Source organism: Benincasa hispida, chromosome 7 (assembly GCF_009727055.1).
Source record: "Benincasa hispida cultivar B227 chromosome 7, ASM972705v1, whole genome shotgun sequence".
NCBI classification, from domain to species: domain Eukaryota; kingdom Viridiplantae; phylum Streptophyta; class Magnoliopsida; order Cucurbitales; family Cucurbitaceae; genus Benincasa; species Benincasa hispida.
Window position 1 is genome coordinate 47,985,257 of NC_052355.1, and position 19,378 is coordinate 48,004,634.

Consider the following 19,378-nt stretch of genomic DNA (forward strand, 5'->3'; position numbering starts at 1 on the left):
GTGGATCTTAACGAACACGATAATAAATCGACATTAAGAAAACAAAATCCATGTCAAGAACTAAACTCCACAAGCTGGAGCAGCAATTCTAGATAAATTCAACGACATAAAACATTTAGATAAAACGAAAACATGATGAAAAACAACAGATAAAACCTAATCACCACCAGCTTTGTTGTAAACGTAGGTCAATCCACATTTCCCGCAGTAGTGGCGGTCAAAGTGGTTGGCCATAAAAGTTCCAGCGCCGCACTCGGCGTTAGGGCACTCCTTCCTAAGCCTCTGCACCTTTCCAGAGTCATCGACCTTGTAGAACTGGAGGACGGCGAGCTTGACCTTCTTATGCTTGTGCTTGATCTTCTTAGGTTTGGTGTAGGTCTTCTTCTTACGCTTCTTGGCGCCTCCCCTGAGACGAAGCACAAGGTGGAGAGTGGATTCCTTCTGGATGTTGTAGTCGGCAAGGGTTCGGCCGTCCTCAAGCTGCTTTCCGGCGAAAATCAAACGCTGCTGGTCCGGGGGGATTCCCTCCTTGTCCTGGATCTTGGCCTTGACATTGTCGATGGTGTCGGAGCTCTCGACTTCGAGAGTGATGGTCTTACCCGTTAGAGTTTTCACGAAGATCTGCATGGTTGAGAGGCTTGGTTGCAGAGGCACACGGCCGAATTGGAATAACAAGGGTTTGGGGAGAAGAATGGTTTACTTTTATAGCTAGGTCGTGTCCATCTAGGGTTTCCGTTCCGGAATCGTTTTTCTTTTTTTCTTTTTCTTTTTCTTTTTTTTTAGTTGAATAATATTATATAATCATGTATTTTAATTTTGAAGCCAAAACTTTTATAATATTTACGTTTTATTTCCTAAGGGTTTGGTTTCTAGTTTCATAATTTTAAATTTTGGTTTTTTTTAGAGAGTTTGAAATATAAACTTATAATATATACTTCTACCCATATTGAGAAATTAGAAAAGAAAAATTTTATGTCTGTTTGATAACTATTTTGTTTTTAAAATTAAGCCTATAAATATTATTTCTACTTTCAAATTTCTTTGTTTGTTATCTACTTTTTATCAATGGTTTAAAAAATAAGCTAAATTTTGAGAACTAAAAAAATAGCTTTCAAAAAGTTATTTTTGTTTTTAGAATTTAGCTAAAAATTCAACCATTGAACTTTAAAAAAAAAATATGCAAGTCATTGTAAGAAATGTGGATGAAATAGACTTAAATTTAAAAAATAAAACAAAAAAAACCAAATAATTGGAGAAATTTCTACTTCCACTACAACCACAATTTAGAAGTTCTCTAACAAACTTGTGTATAAAAACTCAAATCAAATTATAATATGGGACAAACTACTACCTTTTTCTCGCAATAGTTTTACTTTTTTACTATGGCGAAAAGTCCCTAGTCATTTCCAACTGGTGAATCTATCTAACCTATAGAAATTGTTAAATCTTGTATATTTTAGGTGTTCGAGCAAATTATATACGGACATTTTTAAGTATTCAAATAGAAATTTAAATGATCATTTTCCTCCTAGTGTTGTATGGGCTTGGTAGGCTTGTTAGGCTTGGTTTTTTGCGGATTTGTTCCTTAGACATGGGTTCGTTTGGGCTTTTTGGACCCAAACTTATTTGATTTGGACCTAGTTAAGTGTTTATTCCCAAACGTTCAATCGCGAGGATTCTGTGCTCTTTTTTATTATTATTGTGTTAAAATTTAAAATAAAAAAATGGTCCATAGTTTTGGATTTAATTTTTATTTGATTATGAAATTTCAAAATATTATAATTCTTAATTTTTGACTTTGATTTCAATTTATTCTATATATTTTAGAATGTTGACATTTTACCCTTAAAGTTTAAGTTTTGTTTCAATTTGATCCATAGATCTCAAGACAAGTAAGTTTAACTTCGATCTTTTATTAAATACTTGTTGTTGAATGAAAAAATTTGACTAATCACAAGTTGATGTGTTATTACAATAAAAGCCAATTACATTAAAATTTAGGTCCAATTAAGATTTATAGTGTCCCTGAATTAAAAATTAGAGACAAATAAACGGTAAACTAAAAAAATGGCTCATGTATTCTCTTTGACCATCTAATCATGAGATAGGCTTGTCGAAATAAACGGTGATTAAGTCTAGATCACGATCGATTGATTTGAATAGTGCCTGAATGGGCTTAAATTATAAATTGGATCAATCGATTAATTAAAGTCGCTCGAATACAAAGTCCAATACAGTTTGAGCACATTGTGAAATTTTGGACCAAATAAGATATTGGCCACAAGAGCAACTGGGCTCATGCCCATGGAAACTCTATAAATAGAGGTCGATGATTAAAAGAATTGAAGGCAGCAGCTCTTAAGCTCTCAATTTCTCTAGCTCTGAAGTCGGAGACCGAAGCTCTCAAACTGACCAAACTCTAAAGACTTAATCTCCAAAACTCTAAATATCCAAGTACTAAAGTAATTTGAAGTACACAATTCTCTTAAAGCTTTGAAGATCAAAAGACTAAAACTCTGAAGTTTTAAATAGTGTAACTCTTCTGAAGATCTAAAGACCTAAGCTCCAAAGATCAACTTTTGTTCTCCTGAAGATCTAAAAAGTAGAGCTTAATAGATTATCATAAAATTAGAAGACTTACCGAAGCTACTTAATTAAAAAACTCCGTAGACGATCTAAAGCAGAAGTCAAAGACTCCAAAGAAAATCCATAGAGAATTTAGAATGAGAAACACTTTTTAAACTCTTGAGAACAAAGATGCAGACCCCTCGAGACTAATCAACATTGAAAACAAGTTGCAAAGTCTTCGAGATAAATCTACGTTCGGGAACAAATTTCTAAGTCCTAAAGACAAATCAATATTGAGAACGAGTTGCAAAGCCCTCAAGATAAGTTTACCTTTTAAGAGTCGAAGGTCAAATATTAAAGATTATATTCAATATACTTACATTAATACAAATACAAAGTTCAAATTTTATGTATCAAATTTCTTCGAAAATATCTTCGAACACTCACTTCCATTCTTTAGTTTTAATGTCTATTAACTTGTTTAAACCAATTATAATGCATTCATTTTCTTTTCTTTTTCATCAATATTCAAATTAATTTAAAACTTTTATTTCATAGGTATGCTAAATTAATTAATAAACATTGACGATAAATATTGAAAGTGGGTATTTAGTGAAAAATTGACGTTGAAAGTGTAAATCTTAAGATCTATGAACTAAATTGAAACAAAACTCATACCTCAAAAGTAATTAAGAGTACAATATTTTGAAACCTATGGACTAAGTTATATTTACAAACGATAAACCTAGATTATAACTTTCTCCTAACCATACGGACTAAATTTGCAATCTTACCTAACTTTTTTAGCTTTCAATTGCACTAAATTGTAATATAGACTCTATTAGAAATTGTGTGTTGACAATATTTGTTTAAGTCGGGCAGATGTCTCTCAAGTTGTCTCTACGTTCTGTATATTTAACAAAGGATTTTTTTCCTTCTAAAAATGCAGATTCTGCAAAATATTTTCCTTATGTGGAAAATTTTATCTGCAAGATTTTTGTAAATCTCCTACCTTCTCCATGCACGACTATTTTGGAATCTAGGATTGATCTTCTACGTGTCTGTTGTGCATATTTAAAGGGTTATTATCTGGTCTTCTCGGTTGGCCATTTTCACAGAGAATATTGAGTGTCATTGTCCTGTGAAGTATTCTGTCACAAGTGTTGTATTGATCTTTGAAGAGGACAAAGATCATATTGCTATAAGGCTGAAGACTTACTCAAAGTTGTTGTGTGCTTCATCAGTAGACTTCTTGAAAATGAATTCTGAAGCTTAGGGGGGAGTCTAAGCTAAACAAATGCAGTGGTCTTCACTTGAGAGAGGAAGATAAAAATCAAGTGAGAAGGAGTTTCAGACTTAAGGGGAGCTTGAGTCTTATCGAGAGACAATCTCGATCTTAGGGGGAGCCTGAGAAGTTCTTCACTTATAATAATACGTAGGGGGAGCCTAAGTCACCAAGAGAGGAAGTCTCATAGTTAAGGGGAACCTAGGTGGAAGGTTGAGTGATTAAGCTCTATGGGGGTCAATGTAATCATGCTTGTTGGGTTGTATGTCCTAAAACTTGCCGTTTGTAAAATTAAACATATTCTATTTGCATTAAAGATGTTATTGAGGTTTATTCAACAAAATTGTTATTGAATATGTAAATTGTACTTGTAAAAAGTAAATCCAATAAATTAACGAATAACATGAACACTTGAATATGAAGACATAAAGAGGATTAGGTTTGGGTATATAGCTAAAACGGTCTATAAGTATAAAAATAGAGTTAGGTACCTTATCCTGGGGACACTATGGATACAACCCGCTTTGTATTTGATACAAACGATGTGATCTCGAAATCGTTCATGTGGAGATATGTGAGTGGGGGCATCCTATGCAAAAAATGTTTGCATAAGACCAGACCACGAAATAGTCATTTTTTCTTTATAACGTCATTTACTGTTAAAACTGACTATTTCAATTTAATGACCTAAGGTAATTCGATCTCAATCATGAGCTAACTATGAACTCCAGTTTATTCGAGATTATCCTTTAATCTACATGGGTAAGAATGGCTCAACAACGCCGCTCAATAAACCTCCCATTTTAGGGATAAGATCGGGTAGATAGCTGGGGACATAGTCCTGTAAGACGGAACTCACTCCTACCCATACTAGGGTTAGTAGATAAGTTGTTCACTTAAGTACTGACCCCTAGTCTTAAACAATAGATCTCTCCCTCTTTATGGATGAGAGGGACTCGATTTATTGATAGGACCATAAACCAATTGTTTATTGGATCAATGAAAACTTAAAGAGCAAGATGTATTACAGGGATAAAATGGTTTTTTTTTTTTACCCAGTTGTTAATACGAACAACTTGTAAATGATTGACTTACTAATCATGATTAAATTAAGTGGACAAAAATATATTTACAGTAAGGAGAGTGCAGCTATTGGACTTTAGTGGAGTGACCTGGTAGTTAACAAATGTTGATTAATTCGATTTAAAAAATTTAGCCAACTAATCTCGGATCGTTGGAGCTCATGATCTGTATGTTCATTAGGTCCTCTACTAGCTCACAAACGAACTAAACCTTTGAATAGCGTGGTGAGAGAATTTCAAACGTTCAAATTCCTTCTAAGAAAATTATTAATTATATATGATATAATTAAAACATTTAATGTTTGAGTTAAACGAAATTGGAGAAGTAGAAAACATTTAAATATGATTTAAATATTACATGAATAGGGATTCATGTTTTTGAAATTTGTGTGTTATTTAATTTAATATTTTGATATTAAATTAATTAAATTGTTTAATTAATTATTTAGAATTAATTTATTTAAAATATTAATTTTTGAGTTAATATTTTATGTAATTAGTATTAAAAATTTGAAATTTATTCAAATTAAATTTATTTGAATTTTATGTTAAAATTCATTTAAAATTAAAATTAGTTCCCACTTCTTCCAGTCCACCTTACACCACACAAATCCACTTCTCAAAATTGGTTTAAGTGTCATTACCTCATGGAAGAAGGTTGCATGAAGAAGAAAAAATATAGACCAATACTAGCAATTAATGGTTTAAGATTTGTTTTAACAGAGAAATGTCCTCCCTCTTCCTGCAAACCAAAGAATTTAGAATACATATGACAGATGGATTAAGGCAAATAAAAAGGCCCTAATCCATATCTTAGCAAATATATCATATATACTGGCTAAGAAATTTGAGAACATGGTTTCTGCTAAAGAGATCATGGATTCGTTACAGACGTTGTTTGGACAAGCTGTTATAAATGATATTCTCAAAAAAGTTTATAACTATGACATAAAAGATAAAACCTCTGTTAATGAAATTCTAGATATTTTAAAAGTAATAAACACGAATGTCATAAATGAGGAAACTAAGAAAACACAACAAAGTAAATATGATTTACTTGTCACTGAGACATGTTTAGTGGAAAGTGATAAATTGACCTGGATATTAGATTCAAGTGTCGCTAATAATATTTACGCTTTTGCTCAGGAAACTAGTTTTTGGAGATAACTTTCAGAAGGCCATGCAACCTTTAAAATGGGGACCGAATGTTGGGGTTAATGCCCTAAATCTCATGGGTCTTGTAGTTTGTAATTGTAATGTACAAACATTTTATTTATTTAATAAAAATATAAGATTTTTTATTCGATATTTAGTAGCATTAACCCACAAACCATTAAACTAACATCCAAAGTTATTATCTGTAGCTTAAACATGTATGTAGAGACATATAGGTGAATTTGTTTAAGTGAAAACCTAAATGGTCTGTAGTAGATGGATAAGGTTGGATACCTTATCCTGGTGACACTACGAACACTTCTCGCTTTGTAGATGTTATAATTATTGTAAAGTGCTACAAATGATTTGATCCTGATCGTTCATGTAAAGACATGTAAGCGGGGGTGCTCTATACAAACGAGTTTGTATAAGACCAGACCACGAAATGACTAATCTTATTATATAACGCCATTAATAATAGAGACTCACATTTCACCAGGATGACCATAGGTGACGTAACCTGGATCCTGAGTGAGTTGTGAACTTCTGCCTATGAATGCGGTCATTTGATTTGTATGGGTGAGAGTGGTCAGATCGTCGACTCAATAAGCCTACCATTTTAAGGTTTCGTCTGATTGAGAAGCTGGGAACACAGCTACACAAGACGAAATCCACTCCTTCTCCAACATTGAGGAAAGTAGATAAATTGCTCCCTTAAGGGCTGATTCCGAGGCTTTAATAACGTGGTGCCACACTCTCTCTTAACTCGAAAGAGATTTGGTCATAATTGGACTATGACTTATTGTTCATTATATGGATCAATGGTACTTAAGGAGTTAAATGTAACTATAGGGGGGAAACAGTAATTTTGGCCTAATTGTACTTATGAGCAATTTGTGAAGGATCATTGTACTGTTGACTGGTTATATCCAATGGACACAGAAATATATCTATAGTGTGAAGAGTGCAACTACCGGCTTTTAGTGGAGTGCCCAGGGTTAATGGATGTTGAATAATATAATTAAAGAAGTTTAATTAATTATTCATGTTGGGTTTTATGTCCTAAAATTTTGTAAAACGATAAACATTTTCTATAGTCAATAAACTTATTATTGATTTTATAAATTATATACGTGAAAGTCTAAATCTAATAAAATAAGACCCATGACTATTACATGAGTACTTAAACTTTATGTGGAGACATAAGAGTGGATCAGATTCGAGTAAATAGTCAAAATGATCTATAGTATATGAATAAGGTTAAGTACCTTATTCTGGTAACACTATTGGATGCGACCTACTCTGTAGTTGTTACAAAGAGTTGTAAAATACTATATACGAAGTGATCATAATTTGTACATGTTATGACATGAGGAGTGGGGACGTCCTATGCAATGAGTTTACATAAGATCGAACCAAGAAATAAGTCATTCTTACTTTATAACATTTTTTACTGTATAAGACTGACTATTTCATTTAGATGACCTAGGTAACTCAATCTTAATCCTGAGCTAACTATGGACTCCTGTTAGTTTGAGATTATCCTTAGATTTGCATAGTGAGGGTCGGCTCAACAGCGCCGGCTCAATAAGTCTCCCATTTCAGGGATAAGACTGAATAGATAGCTGGGAACATAAGGTACAAGATGGAATTCATGCCTACCCGATTTAGGGATAGAAGAAATGTTGTTCTCTCAAGTACTGAATCCAGGTCTTGAATAAGGGGCCTCACTCTCTCATTAGGCTGAGAGAGTTTTGGTTTAGTGATTGGATCACAAACAAGTTGTTTATTAGAGAATCAGTAGGAACTTGAGAAACAAGACATAGTCTCGAGGGTAAAACATATATTTGACCCAACCGTTATTACGAACAACCTATAAAGGGTCGACTTACTAATTATGGTTAAATTATGTGGACATAATATATCTTCAGTGAGAGAGTGCAACTATGGGCTTTAGTGGAGTGACCTATTAGTTAACGAATGTAGGTTAATTTGGTCTAATGAGTTTAGCCAATTAATCTCGGATCGTTGGAGCCTATGATCGGTAGGTCCGTGAGGTCCTCCTACTAGCTCGTAAATAGATTAGCTTTATAGTAGCGTGATAAGTTAATTTGAAACGTTCAAATTAGAATTAAGGGAATTAGTAATTATATGAGATATAATTACGTGTTTAATTTTAAGAATTAAACAGAATAGGAGAATTAATATTTAAATATGATTTAAATATATGAAGGTGGATTTGTATAAAAATTAATTTAATATTTGATATTAAATTAACTAGAATTATTTAAATTGTTTAAATAATTATTTATTAATTTTATTAGAAAATTAATTTATGAAATTAATTTTGTAAAATTAATAATTTTTCCAATTTCATAAATGAAATTGATTTTTGAAATCAACTTTGGAAAAGTTGAAAGATACACAAAAATGGAAAGCTGGATTTTTCCATTACACCTTCATTAGTTGCTCACACAAAATCCATTCTTTTGGCTTTAATTACTCTAAGCATGAGCTGCATCTCATGCAGCTATCTTCCTTGCATGATGGTATGCAATATATTGAAGAGTTTAGAATGAATTTAAGGCATCAATCAATAGAATTTTAGTTGAAAATTCATGGTGAAGAAGGTGTTCTTCAATTAGATTGCTGCTGTGAGCTCTTCTCAAAATTCCCTTGATTCGAACTTGTTTTGAGGCCCACGACTCAATCTAGAGCACCAAGAGAATAGTGGAGAAGATTTTAAGATGGTCTACAACAAGATTTGGAGAAGTTTGCAGTTGGAGATAAAGCTTTGAAGAAGTTCTTCAAATGTATGTCTTGAAATCCACTGGTTTTTGCAAAAGCATGCTTTATATTCTGCCAAAATTAATAAATTAGAATGCTTAATGATTCTTGTTGCTTCCACTGTTGCTAATACAATCCTACAATTCAAGTACCATTAGAGCTTCAAGCTACAGATTTAAAAGGTCCCCTTTGTAGCTCAACAAAGATTAAATGATAATCAATTTTGGATTAATTTGAATTGTTCAAATTAATTGAGGGAATTAATTATACGTAATATAATTAATTTAATTTAATTATATATGATATAATTATTATAATATATTTGATACATTATAAAGTTTATTTGAGAAGAAATAAATATTTGAATATGATTCAAATATTAATTATGTTAATTGGATTCATATAATTAAATTTAATATAAATGAAATTTATATTAAATATCGTTGTTAAGAGAATTAAAACTATAGGTTATATTGTATGTGATACGATATTAAACCATAGGTTATTTGTTATATATGTTATAACATATAGTTATACACATGCACGCACACACACGCACATCGCGTTTAAACGCCCCAAAAACATGGCCCATATAAACCAAATTTGTAAAATGAAAGTGATAAATCTATACTGTTCATCTCGAAAATATCCAATAATCGCAAAACAATACATTCCACATAACATCCATCATATGAATTACATAATGCAAAATCCCACTAGAATACTATAAACTTAATCCGAAATTTTTGGAAAATTTGGGGCAAAAAATTGTCATCTAATACAAATTGAAGGAACCATTGAAGATCCTTGAGTGGAAGTATGGGATCAAACCAAAAACCCAAATTTACAAAACATATCTCAAACCCTCTAACCGTCATTGAGGACTTACCACGAAATATTCCTCTGTATTCTCTGGATGAGAATCCAGGAGTTTTTGTGGGCTTTGACTATTTTGAAAGAGGGATTTGAGAATGTTGAGAGGAAGAGATGTTATTCAGCAATTCTCACAGAACTTTTTTATATCCTTTCTTTTGGACAAAAAAAAAAAAAAAAACACGAGGGAGAAGAAGAAACAACTTCTCTTTTCTTCCCATTACCACATTTTTTTAAAGAGAAAAAGGGGAAGGGAGTTACAACTCCCTCCAGAAGGATTTTTAAGTAAATTAAATTCATTTAATTCATTTTTATAAAGCAATTATATATTTATATGATAACTACCTTATCATATATATATATATATATATATATATATATATATATTATATTACATTTATGTTATATCAAATATAACACATAACCTATAGATTTGATATTGTATCAAATACAATATAACCTATAGTTTCTATCCACTCAGTTCTCACCAATGACCTTTAATATAAATCTTATTTATATTAAATTTAATTATATGAATCGAATTCATATAATTAATATTTGAATCATATTCAAATATTGATTTCCTCTCAAATAAACTTTATATTATAATGTATCAAAATACATTATAGTAATTATATCACATATAGTTTGATTAAATTAATTATATCACATATAATTAATTCCCTCAATTAATTTGAACAATTCAAATTATCCAAAAATTTATTCTCATTAATTCTCATTGAGCTACAAAGGGGACCTCATGGGTTTGTAGCTTAAAGCTTCAACGATAGGTGAATAATTAATTAAACTCCTTTAATTAAATTATTCACCATCCATTAACTGTCGGGCACTTTACTAAAGATTGATTGTTGTACTCTTCGCACTACATATATATTTTTGTGTCCATTAGATATAACCAGTCAACAATACAATGACCCTTCACAAATTACTCGTAAGTACAACTGAGCCAAAATTACCGTTTTGCCCTTATAGTTACATCTAACTTCTTAAGTACCACTGATCTCTCTAATGAACAATAAATCATAGTCCAATTATGACCAAACCTTTCTCGAGCCAAAAGAGGGTGTGACGCCACATTGTTCAAGCCCCAGAATCGACCCTTAAGGGAGCAATTTATCTATTTACTATGACGTTAGGGATTGAGTGAATTTCTTCTCGTGTAGTTGTGTTTCCAACTCCCCAATCAAACGAATCCCCAAAATGGTAGGTTTATTAAGTAGTCGATCTGGCCACTCTCACCCATATAAATAAGGACCATCTTCATATGTAGAAGTTCACAACTCACTCAAGATTCAGATTATGTCACCTATGGTCATCCTGGTGAAATGTAAGTCTCTATTATGAACGGTGTTATATAATGAGACTAGTCATTTCGTGGTCTGGTCTTATACAAATTCATTTGTATAGAATAACCCCACTCATATGTCTTCACATGAATGATCAAGATCAGATCATTTATAGCACCTTACAACAATTGTAACATTTACAAAGCGGACTGTACTTGTAGTGTCTCTAGTGTCCCCAAGATAAGGTATCTAATTTTATCCATCTATTACTGACCATTTAGGTTATCACTTAAATACAATCCATTTGTATGTCTCTACATACAAGTTTAAGCTACAAGATAGCCTTGGATATTAGTCTATTGGTTCTGGTTAATGCAATTAATTTTGAAATAAAACATCACATGTTTTATTACACAAATAAAATGTTTGTACAATACAATTACAAACTATAGAACCCTACGAGGTTTAAGGCATCAACCCCAACACTCTCTTGGTCCGAGAGGGGTCTAGTCATAGTTGGATTATGACTTATTATTTATTAGAGGGATCAATGGTACTTAAGGAGTTAGTGTAGCTGTTGGTCTTTAGTGGAGTGCCCGATAGTTAATAGATGTTGAATAATATAATTAAGAAGTTTAATTAATTATTCAAGTACAATTGGAGCTTCAATCTATAGGTTCAAAAGGTCCCTTTTGTAATTCAACGGGGATTAAATGAGAATCAATTTTGGATTAATTTGAATTGTTCAAATTAATTTAGGGAATTAATTATATGTGATATAATTAATTTAATTTAATTTATATATGAATATATTACTGTAATGTATTTGATACATTATAAAGTTTATTTGAGAGGAAATAAATATTTGAATACCGATTCAAATATTAATTATGTGAATTGGATTCATATAATTAAATTTAATAAAAATAGGATTTATATTTAAATATCATTGTTGAGAGAATTAAAACTATAGTTATATTGTATGTGATACAATATTAAACCATAGGTTATATATATATATGATAATATACATATATATATAATATTTATATATATTATATATATATATATATTATATTAAAATTAAATTTATTTAATTTTAATTTTTGAAGTTTTAAGGAAGGGAAGTAACTTCCCTCCTCTATTATCTTTCAATCCACGTATTGTGTGTCTCTTTCAACCTACGTATTATGTGGGTGATTGCATTTTGATTTGGGATATGCTTATTTTTCTTCGTTTGACAGAAAGAGGAATACAAAACGGTTATGCAAAAAATTGTCAGAGTTTTTCAATCTCTATTATCCCCTCTCAATTCCCTTTTTCTTTTAAAAGGAAAAAAAAAACCCCCAAAGAATACAGAAGGTTCTGATTGGTGGTGTTTAAATTAAGGTTTCGAGTTCGTGACCATTTTGTAGAGGAGAAATCTTACGAGAATAAACGTTCTTCAAAGGTTAGTAATTCTTCTCCATCTTCTCTTTTCTCTATTGTTATAAGCATGCTGTAATTTTGTTTTGTTTCATAATAATTCTGTAAAAATTCTTGATGCTGTAAAATTGGAATTTAGGTCCAATCCCCACTTTTGCTCACGAACCTTCACCGGTTCCTTCAGCATTGCAATTCCAAATGAAGGATTTGGGAAATGCACAGTATGTTTTTGGAATCCACATAATTCAGAATCATAAGAACAAAACGCTAGTGTTATCTCATGCGTTTTATATAGACAAGATGTTGTCTGGGTATAAAATGCAAAATTCCAAGAGAGGTTCGTTATTTTTCAGGCATGGAATTCATTTTTCTAAGGAACAATGTCTTAAGACACCTCAAGAGGTTGAGGTTATGAAACGAATTCCTTATGCATCGGCAGTTGCAAGTTTGATGTATGCCATGTTGTGTACTGATGCGTAATTTTGTGAAAGTGAAAATGTGGATGCTATGCGTTAATGAGATTGCATTGTACACTCAAGTTTCCTCAGTGGAATCCAAGTGTAAATTCCTCTGAGTTTCCTGGTAAGTCCAGGGTTAAACACAGAGACTTGTGAAAACAGATTGCGTTGGTAATTTTATGAAGAACTTTGCAGTAACCGGATAAATAAATTGTTGGGTTTATTGTTTGCGTTAATGAAAAATAAATAAATGCGGGGGAGTTTGAAAAGAGTTGGTAAACAGAAGATGTGATGAGTATGCGGTGAATGGGTTGAGAAGGGTTTTGGCTAACATTTGCTAGAATGCGTTTATGCTTTGCGATCATGCAACATGCATACAATAGTAAACTACCTCTCGGTGCGATGCCACGACTTCTAAAACTAGAATGCATGTGATATATACGATAAGTCTATAGGACCTACACATAAGCCTCTATTCTTATTTATGCTATGACAGGATAACACATACAAATAAGGCGACCACATAATATCATTCCTATCTCTAGGATGAATGCGATGCAGATTGACAAACAGAGCTTATCTCTAAGTCCCTATCTATTGTTTATATAGTTCTAATCTTGCTCTTTCGAGTACAGATTCTAACCTAGCTCTCTTGAGTCAGTAGGTTCTTTCTTTAGACTCTCGAGTAACTCTAAAGGGTATTTTGCACAGCATAAAACAAGATAATCGCAAGCAATGAACTTCCTAGGTCATGTTAACTTAGTTCTTCTCGACCCATTCGACTAGTTTAGTTACTCATGCATGTCAAGAGAGTGAATAGATGTAGAAATAGAACTTCCATTGTATAAATATAACGATGAAGTACAAAATAACAATGCAAGTATAGAATAAAAGGGCATGGTAGCAATCTCTTGCTGCCCAGGCTTTTACACCGTTTTCTACTCGTGCTCAAAAGATAATCTCACTCTCGCGAGAGTCGGCCCCCTCTCTACTTCTTCACCTCAAGGTTCTCTCTCGAGTTGCCCTGAGCGATCTACGACGTCACCACTCTTTTCTTGCTCCATCTTAAAAAAAGAAAACTATGGACAGAGGCGTGAACTTATAGAACAAATGGTAGTTGAACCCCTTTTCTGAAGGCTGCCCTTGGTATTTATAGAACATACATGCTGAAAGGCGACGTCTCTCTCATAACTGTACAGATGGGATGACTTTAATTCCTGACTGATGCACCAAATATTTGTCACCGAAAAGCTGCATGTACTTGTGATAGTTATCGGCTGTCAACTTAATTCGGATTTGACTGTCATTAGCTTTCTGTTCCATCGCGATTAATTAGCCTTTCACCCAGATGCGCCCACCATGTTGTGCTGATCAAATTGCGGTAGTCCTTCTCGAGCAAATGTTTGTGAACATGATCATCACAAAGTTTTGCGGTGAAGTTGCGTTTAACCAATGATTTCCTATGATCGCAATTCTTGCATTGTGTCAATGCATATTCTGCATAAAAACAAAAAAATCAATTGTTCCTATACGATGAACGCATGCAACCGCAATATTATGAAATTGATGCTTGATGGACGCAATTTAACACATTTTATCAACGCAAGCTAACATTGTTTAAGAACTTAGCATAATGATAACGTGCATTTCTGCCCGTTATCACACCCCAAAATTTAAACAATGTTTGTCCTCAAGCATAAGCCAAAGATTCCTTTAGCAAGTCAACCGCAATGTTCTTTTCCTAGATTTCTCAAGGGTACATCGTTCAAATCCTATATACCAGAATTTCCTTAAGTCTTATTCAAGTTTATTCTCAAAATATTTCTAAGACCTAGGGACTGCAAGCTTACCCTTTAAAAAGACCTTACTAACTTCCGGAATATCGCATGATTTATTTCAAAAAGAAAATTTTTCCACCGGGGTGTCAAATGATTTTATCTTTTCATATTTCTTGTCATTGTTATTTTTTTCTGGCCTTGCGCTGATCCAAGTGCCTTGCCTTCGTTTCGGCTTGCCCTCACGGGTGTCATGCAGACATTCAACTACGAGAATACACTCTTTCTCAGACTACACTCAGACCTACTTGGTAGTGGAGTTGCGGTCATTTATTTATGCGTTGATCCTGGTGACTTACTTTCATTTTGGCTTGCCCCTACGTGTGTCATGCGAACATCCAACTATGGGTAAGTGCCTTTCACAACTTAACTCTTATCAATATGGGTTTCCTATTGCGTTGATAGTGGAGTTGTTATTCTCATTTTTTTTTCAAAATAGCAAGGTCGAAAATAAATACCTCACCCCCAAATTTAAAATGTGGCAATGTCCTCATTGCCAAAAGATTGAGACAAGTCATGCGATGTTCTTAGAAAGCTTTGTAAAGAGAGTTTGAAAGAAGGCTAACAAACCCCTAACTTCTAGAAATATTTTATGAGGTGACTATCTTAAGATTAAGTTGACTTTAGTATATACGAAAGAAATAGAAGCATATTTTTCATCATTGAAATCATACTTGGAAAAGAGACATTATGCGGTAACCCACTAAATTATCTATGTCAAATGATTACGATGATCAAAGAGGATGCGGTGATAAAACTTGAAAACTAAAATGCAATGTGATAGCGCAAAATTTGAAATAGAGATAAGGAAGAATACACCCCCAAATTTGTGTTGTCGCCCGCATTATGCATTGACGCATCCATCTTTACGGCGATCTCTCTTCTTTAGGTTGCGGTGATGGAGTGAGATAAGTTGTTTCTTCGCGTAACATCTCTGCAATCCAGCGCCTCGATCGTTGCAAGAAAAACACAGAGAGGGTCAAATTATTTTAAACAAAACACAACTCGCTAGCGCAATCTCCATTTTTTTTTTTTGTAGAAATAGAAATAGAAATAGTAAAATAAAGATAGATAAAGACTGAAAAGATGTAGTGAAAATTACGAATAGTAGAGAAGAATTGAAGAATTGATGCTTCCTAAAACTTGCGTCCCTGATGGATTGCGATCTTTTGATAACGCAGGGACCACCTACTTCCTTCTTTATTCAAAGTTCTTTAGTTCCACGGAGTCGACTTGGCGATGCCATCCTTCTCCATGATATGCCTTTACTCGTTGCCCATTAACTTTGAATATGTTGGTTCCGTCATCATTTGATAATTCAACCACGCCATGCAAAAATACTTGTCTAACTATGAACGGTCCGGTCCAACGTGACTTTAGTTTTCCCGGGAAGAGTCGCAGACATGAGTTGAATAGTAAGATCTTTAGCCCTACTTGGAGGTTCTTGCCGCATATGCGTTTGTCATGCCAGCGCTTGGTGCGCTCTTTATAAATCTTCGCATTTTCATATGCGTTAATCCTCTATTCTTTTAGCTTGACCAATTGCATTTTTCGCGCTTCTCCTGCTTTCTTCAAATCAAAATTCAACTTCTTTACCACCTACAGTGCCTTATATTCTAGCTCCAAAGGCAAATGACACGCCTTACCAAATACCAATGCATATGGGGACATACCTATTGGTGTTTTAAATGCAGTTCGGTAGGCCCATAATGCATCGTTAAGCTTTGTTTGTGAAGGCCTTACTACCTTCTCAAGTATCGGCTTAATTTCTCTATTGGACACCTCGGCCTGACCATTCATTTGCAGATGGTATGCGGTGGTCACTTTGTGGAGGATGTTGTATTTGTGCAGCAGCTCTTTGATATTATGGTTGACAAAGTGGGATCTTTCATCACTTATAATGGCACGGGGAGTGCCAAAACGAGTGAAAATATGTTTCTTTAGGAACTGGGAGACTACCGTCGCATCACTTGTGGCGCATACAATTGCCTCTATCCACTTGGAGATATAATCGATGGCTAATAATGTAATGTTTACCATTCGAATGAGGGAATGGTCCCATGAAATCAATCCCCCATACGTCGAATAATTCAAGCTCCAAGATGGTGTTCATTGGCATTGCATGTTTCCATGAAATGTTACATATGCGTTGCACCGATCGCATTTCATTGCGTAGTCAGTCGCATCCTTGAACAATATAGGCCAAAAGAATCCACTCTGCAAAACTTTGGCTACGGTGCGCTGCCCTCCAAAGTCCCACCATATGGTGAGTCGTGACATTGCGATAATATGTGTTGTTGAGCAACATTTGATACGCATAATCGGAAAATCTAGTCTACACCTCTTTTATACAGATTTAGCTCATCCCAATAATAATGTCTGCATTCATTTTCTAGCTTCTTCTGTTGGTGGTAGGTGTAATCTTTAGAAAATTGCTCGCAAATCAAATAATTGACTATGTCTGCATACCATGACAATTCTTCTATATGGAACAGCTCCTCATCCGGGAATATGACACTCACCTCAGACTCATTGCGATCAACCTTAGGATTTTCCAGTCTAGACAAGTGATCCACAACTTGATTTTCTGTTCCCTTCCGGTCAATTATTTCTATGTCAAATTCTTGAAGGAGGATAACCCATCTGATCAACCTCGACTTTGCGTCCTTTTTTGTCATTAAGTATTTGATCGTCAAGTGATCAGTGTGGATGAGTACCTTTGTTCCTAACAAATATGCCCGAAATTTTTTCAACGCAAAAATTACCGCCAAGAGTTATTTCTCTGTGGTGGTATAATTTGTCTGAGCGGGGTTTAATGTTTTACTCGCATATGCGATGGGATGCAAGATTGTATTTCTCTTTTGCGCTAAAGCTGCTCCCATCGCATACCCGCTTGCGTCGCACATTATTTCAAATGGCAGTGTCCAATCCAGTGCAATCAATACGGGTGCGGTAATTAGCGCATTCTTCAAAACTCGAAATGCTTTGAGGCAATTGTTGTCAAACTCAAATTTTCTGTCAGCCTCTAACAACGCACTCAGTGGTCGTGCTATTTTAGAAAAGTCTTTGACAAATCGTCTATAGAATCCAACGTGCCCCAAGAAGCTTTGTACAACCTTCACGCTAATTGGAGGTGGAAGTTTTCCAATTGCTTCAATTTTTACTTTGTCCACCTCCAACCCATCTCGGGAGACCTTATGTCCCAACACTATGCCCTCCTTCACCATGAAATGGAAATTTTCCCAATTAAGCACCAGATTCGTCTCTTCGTATCTCTTCAGTATCTTTTCCAAGTTTGCTAGACAGATTTCATAAGTGTTCCTATAAATGGAGAAGTCATCTATAAATATTTCCACAGAGTCCTCGAGATAATCTGAAAAGACAGCCATCATGCACCTTTAGAACATGCTTGGCGCATTGCAGAGGCTAAACGACATGTGGCGAAAAGCAAATGTCCCATATGGGTAGGTGAATGTGGTATTGTCTTGATTTTCTAGAGCTATCATAATTTGGTTGTATCCGGCATAACCATTCAGGAAGCAGTAAAAATCATTCCCAGCTAGTCGGTCTAGCATTTGATCAATGAATGTCAAGGGGAAATGATCTTTCTTTGTGACCGCATTCAGCTTGCGGTAGTCCATGCAAATGCGCCATCCAGTGATGGTTCTTTATGGTATTAATTCGTTGTTTTCATTCGGGACTACCGTCATTCTGCCCTTCTTTGGCACGCACTACACGGGGCAGACCCACGTGCTATCTGCTATAGGATAGATAATGCCTGCATCCAACCATTTAATGATCTTCTTCTTGATGACCTCCTTCATTGTAGAATTGAGTCTGCGTTGATGTACAATTGTTGCTTTGTGGTCATCTTCAAGACGAATGCGGTGCATGTAGTACGTAAGGTTAATTCCTCTAATGTCGGCAAGCATCCAGCCAATTGCTCGCACATGTTTTCTGAGAATGCTCATCAACGCATTCTCCTGTTCTTCGTTGAGCGCAGAGGAAATGATAACTGGCAGCTTCTCATTCTGCCCAAAAAATGTGTACTTTAAATGGGTTGGTAGGATCTTTAATTCAAGTGTTGGTAGTTCTACTAGGGAAGATTGCGTTGTTTTTCTTTGATCTGTTGGCTCTTCTTCTTAATTTGCGATCATTTCTTCTTCCCTGTTTGTTTTTGTTATGATCGCATTACAGGCAGCAACGGATGCGCTGGCATCTTCTTCATCAAACTTTTCTTCTTCAATCGAATTTTGGTCATCATCAGAGTCATGCAAGTCTTCTTCATCCATAAACTTCATGGCATTAATTATGTTAAACTTGAGCTTCTGTCCGTTGATACTCAAGGCGATTTTCCCTTTATGCACATCAATTTGAGCACGACCCGTCGATAGAAAAGGTCACCCCAGAATGATGGGCACATCTTTGTCGGCCTCGTAGTCTAAAATGATGAAGTCAGCCGACAGGATAAATTTGTCAATAGTTATCAGCACATCCTTCACCTTTCCCTTTGGATGCACCATAGATCTATCGGCCAGTTGGAGAGTCACCGTTGTGGGCACAAGTTGCCCCACATTCAATTGTCTAAAGATTAACAGAGGCA

At 34.3% G+C, this 19,378-nt stretch overlaps 1 protein-coding gene across 1 annotated transcript; it reads right to left on the reverse strand.

The window, feature by feature from the left end:
- Positions 1-4: 4 nt before the first annotated feature.
- Positions 5-690, reverse strand: LOC120082062 (ubiquitin-40S ribosomal protein S27a). Its single transcript, XM_039037283.1, has one exon. The coding sequence runs from the start codon at positions 625-627 to the stop codon at positions 157-159; it is 471 nt and encodes a 156-aa protein (XP_038893211.1). The 5' UTR covers positions 628-690; the 3' UTR covers positions 5-156.
- Between the last annotated feature and the right edge of the window lie 18,688 nt (positions 691-19,378).

Excerpts from the sequence above, each read along its gene's own strand:
- LOC120082062 (XM_039037283.1), bottom strand. The coding sequence starts at position 627 with ATGCAGATCTTCGTGAAAACTCTAACGGGTAAGACCATCACTCTCGAA.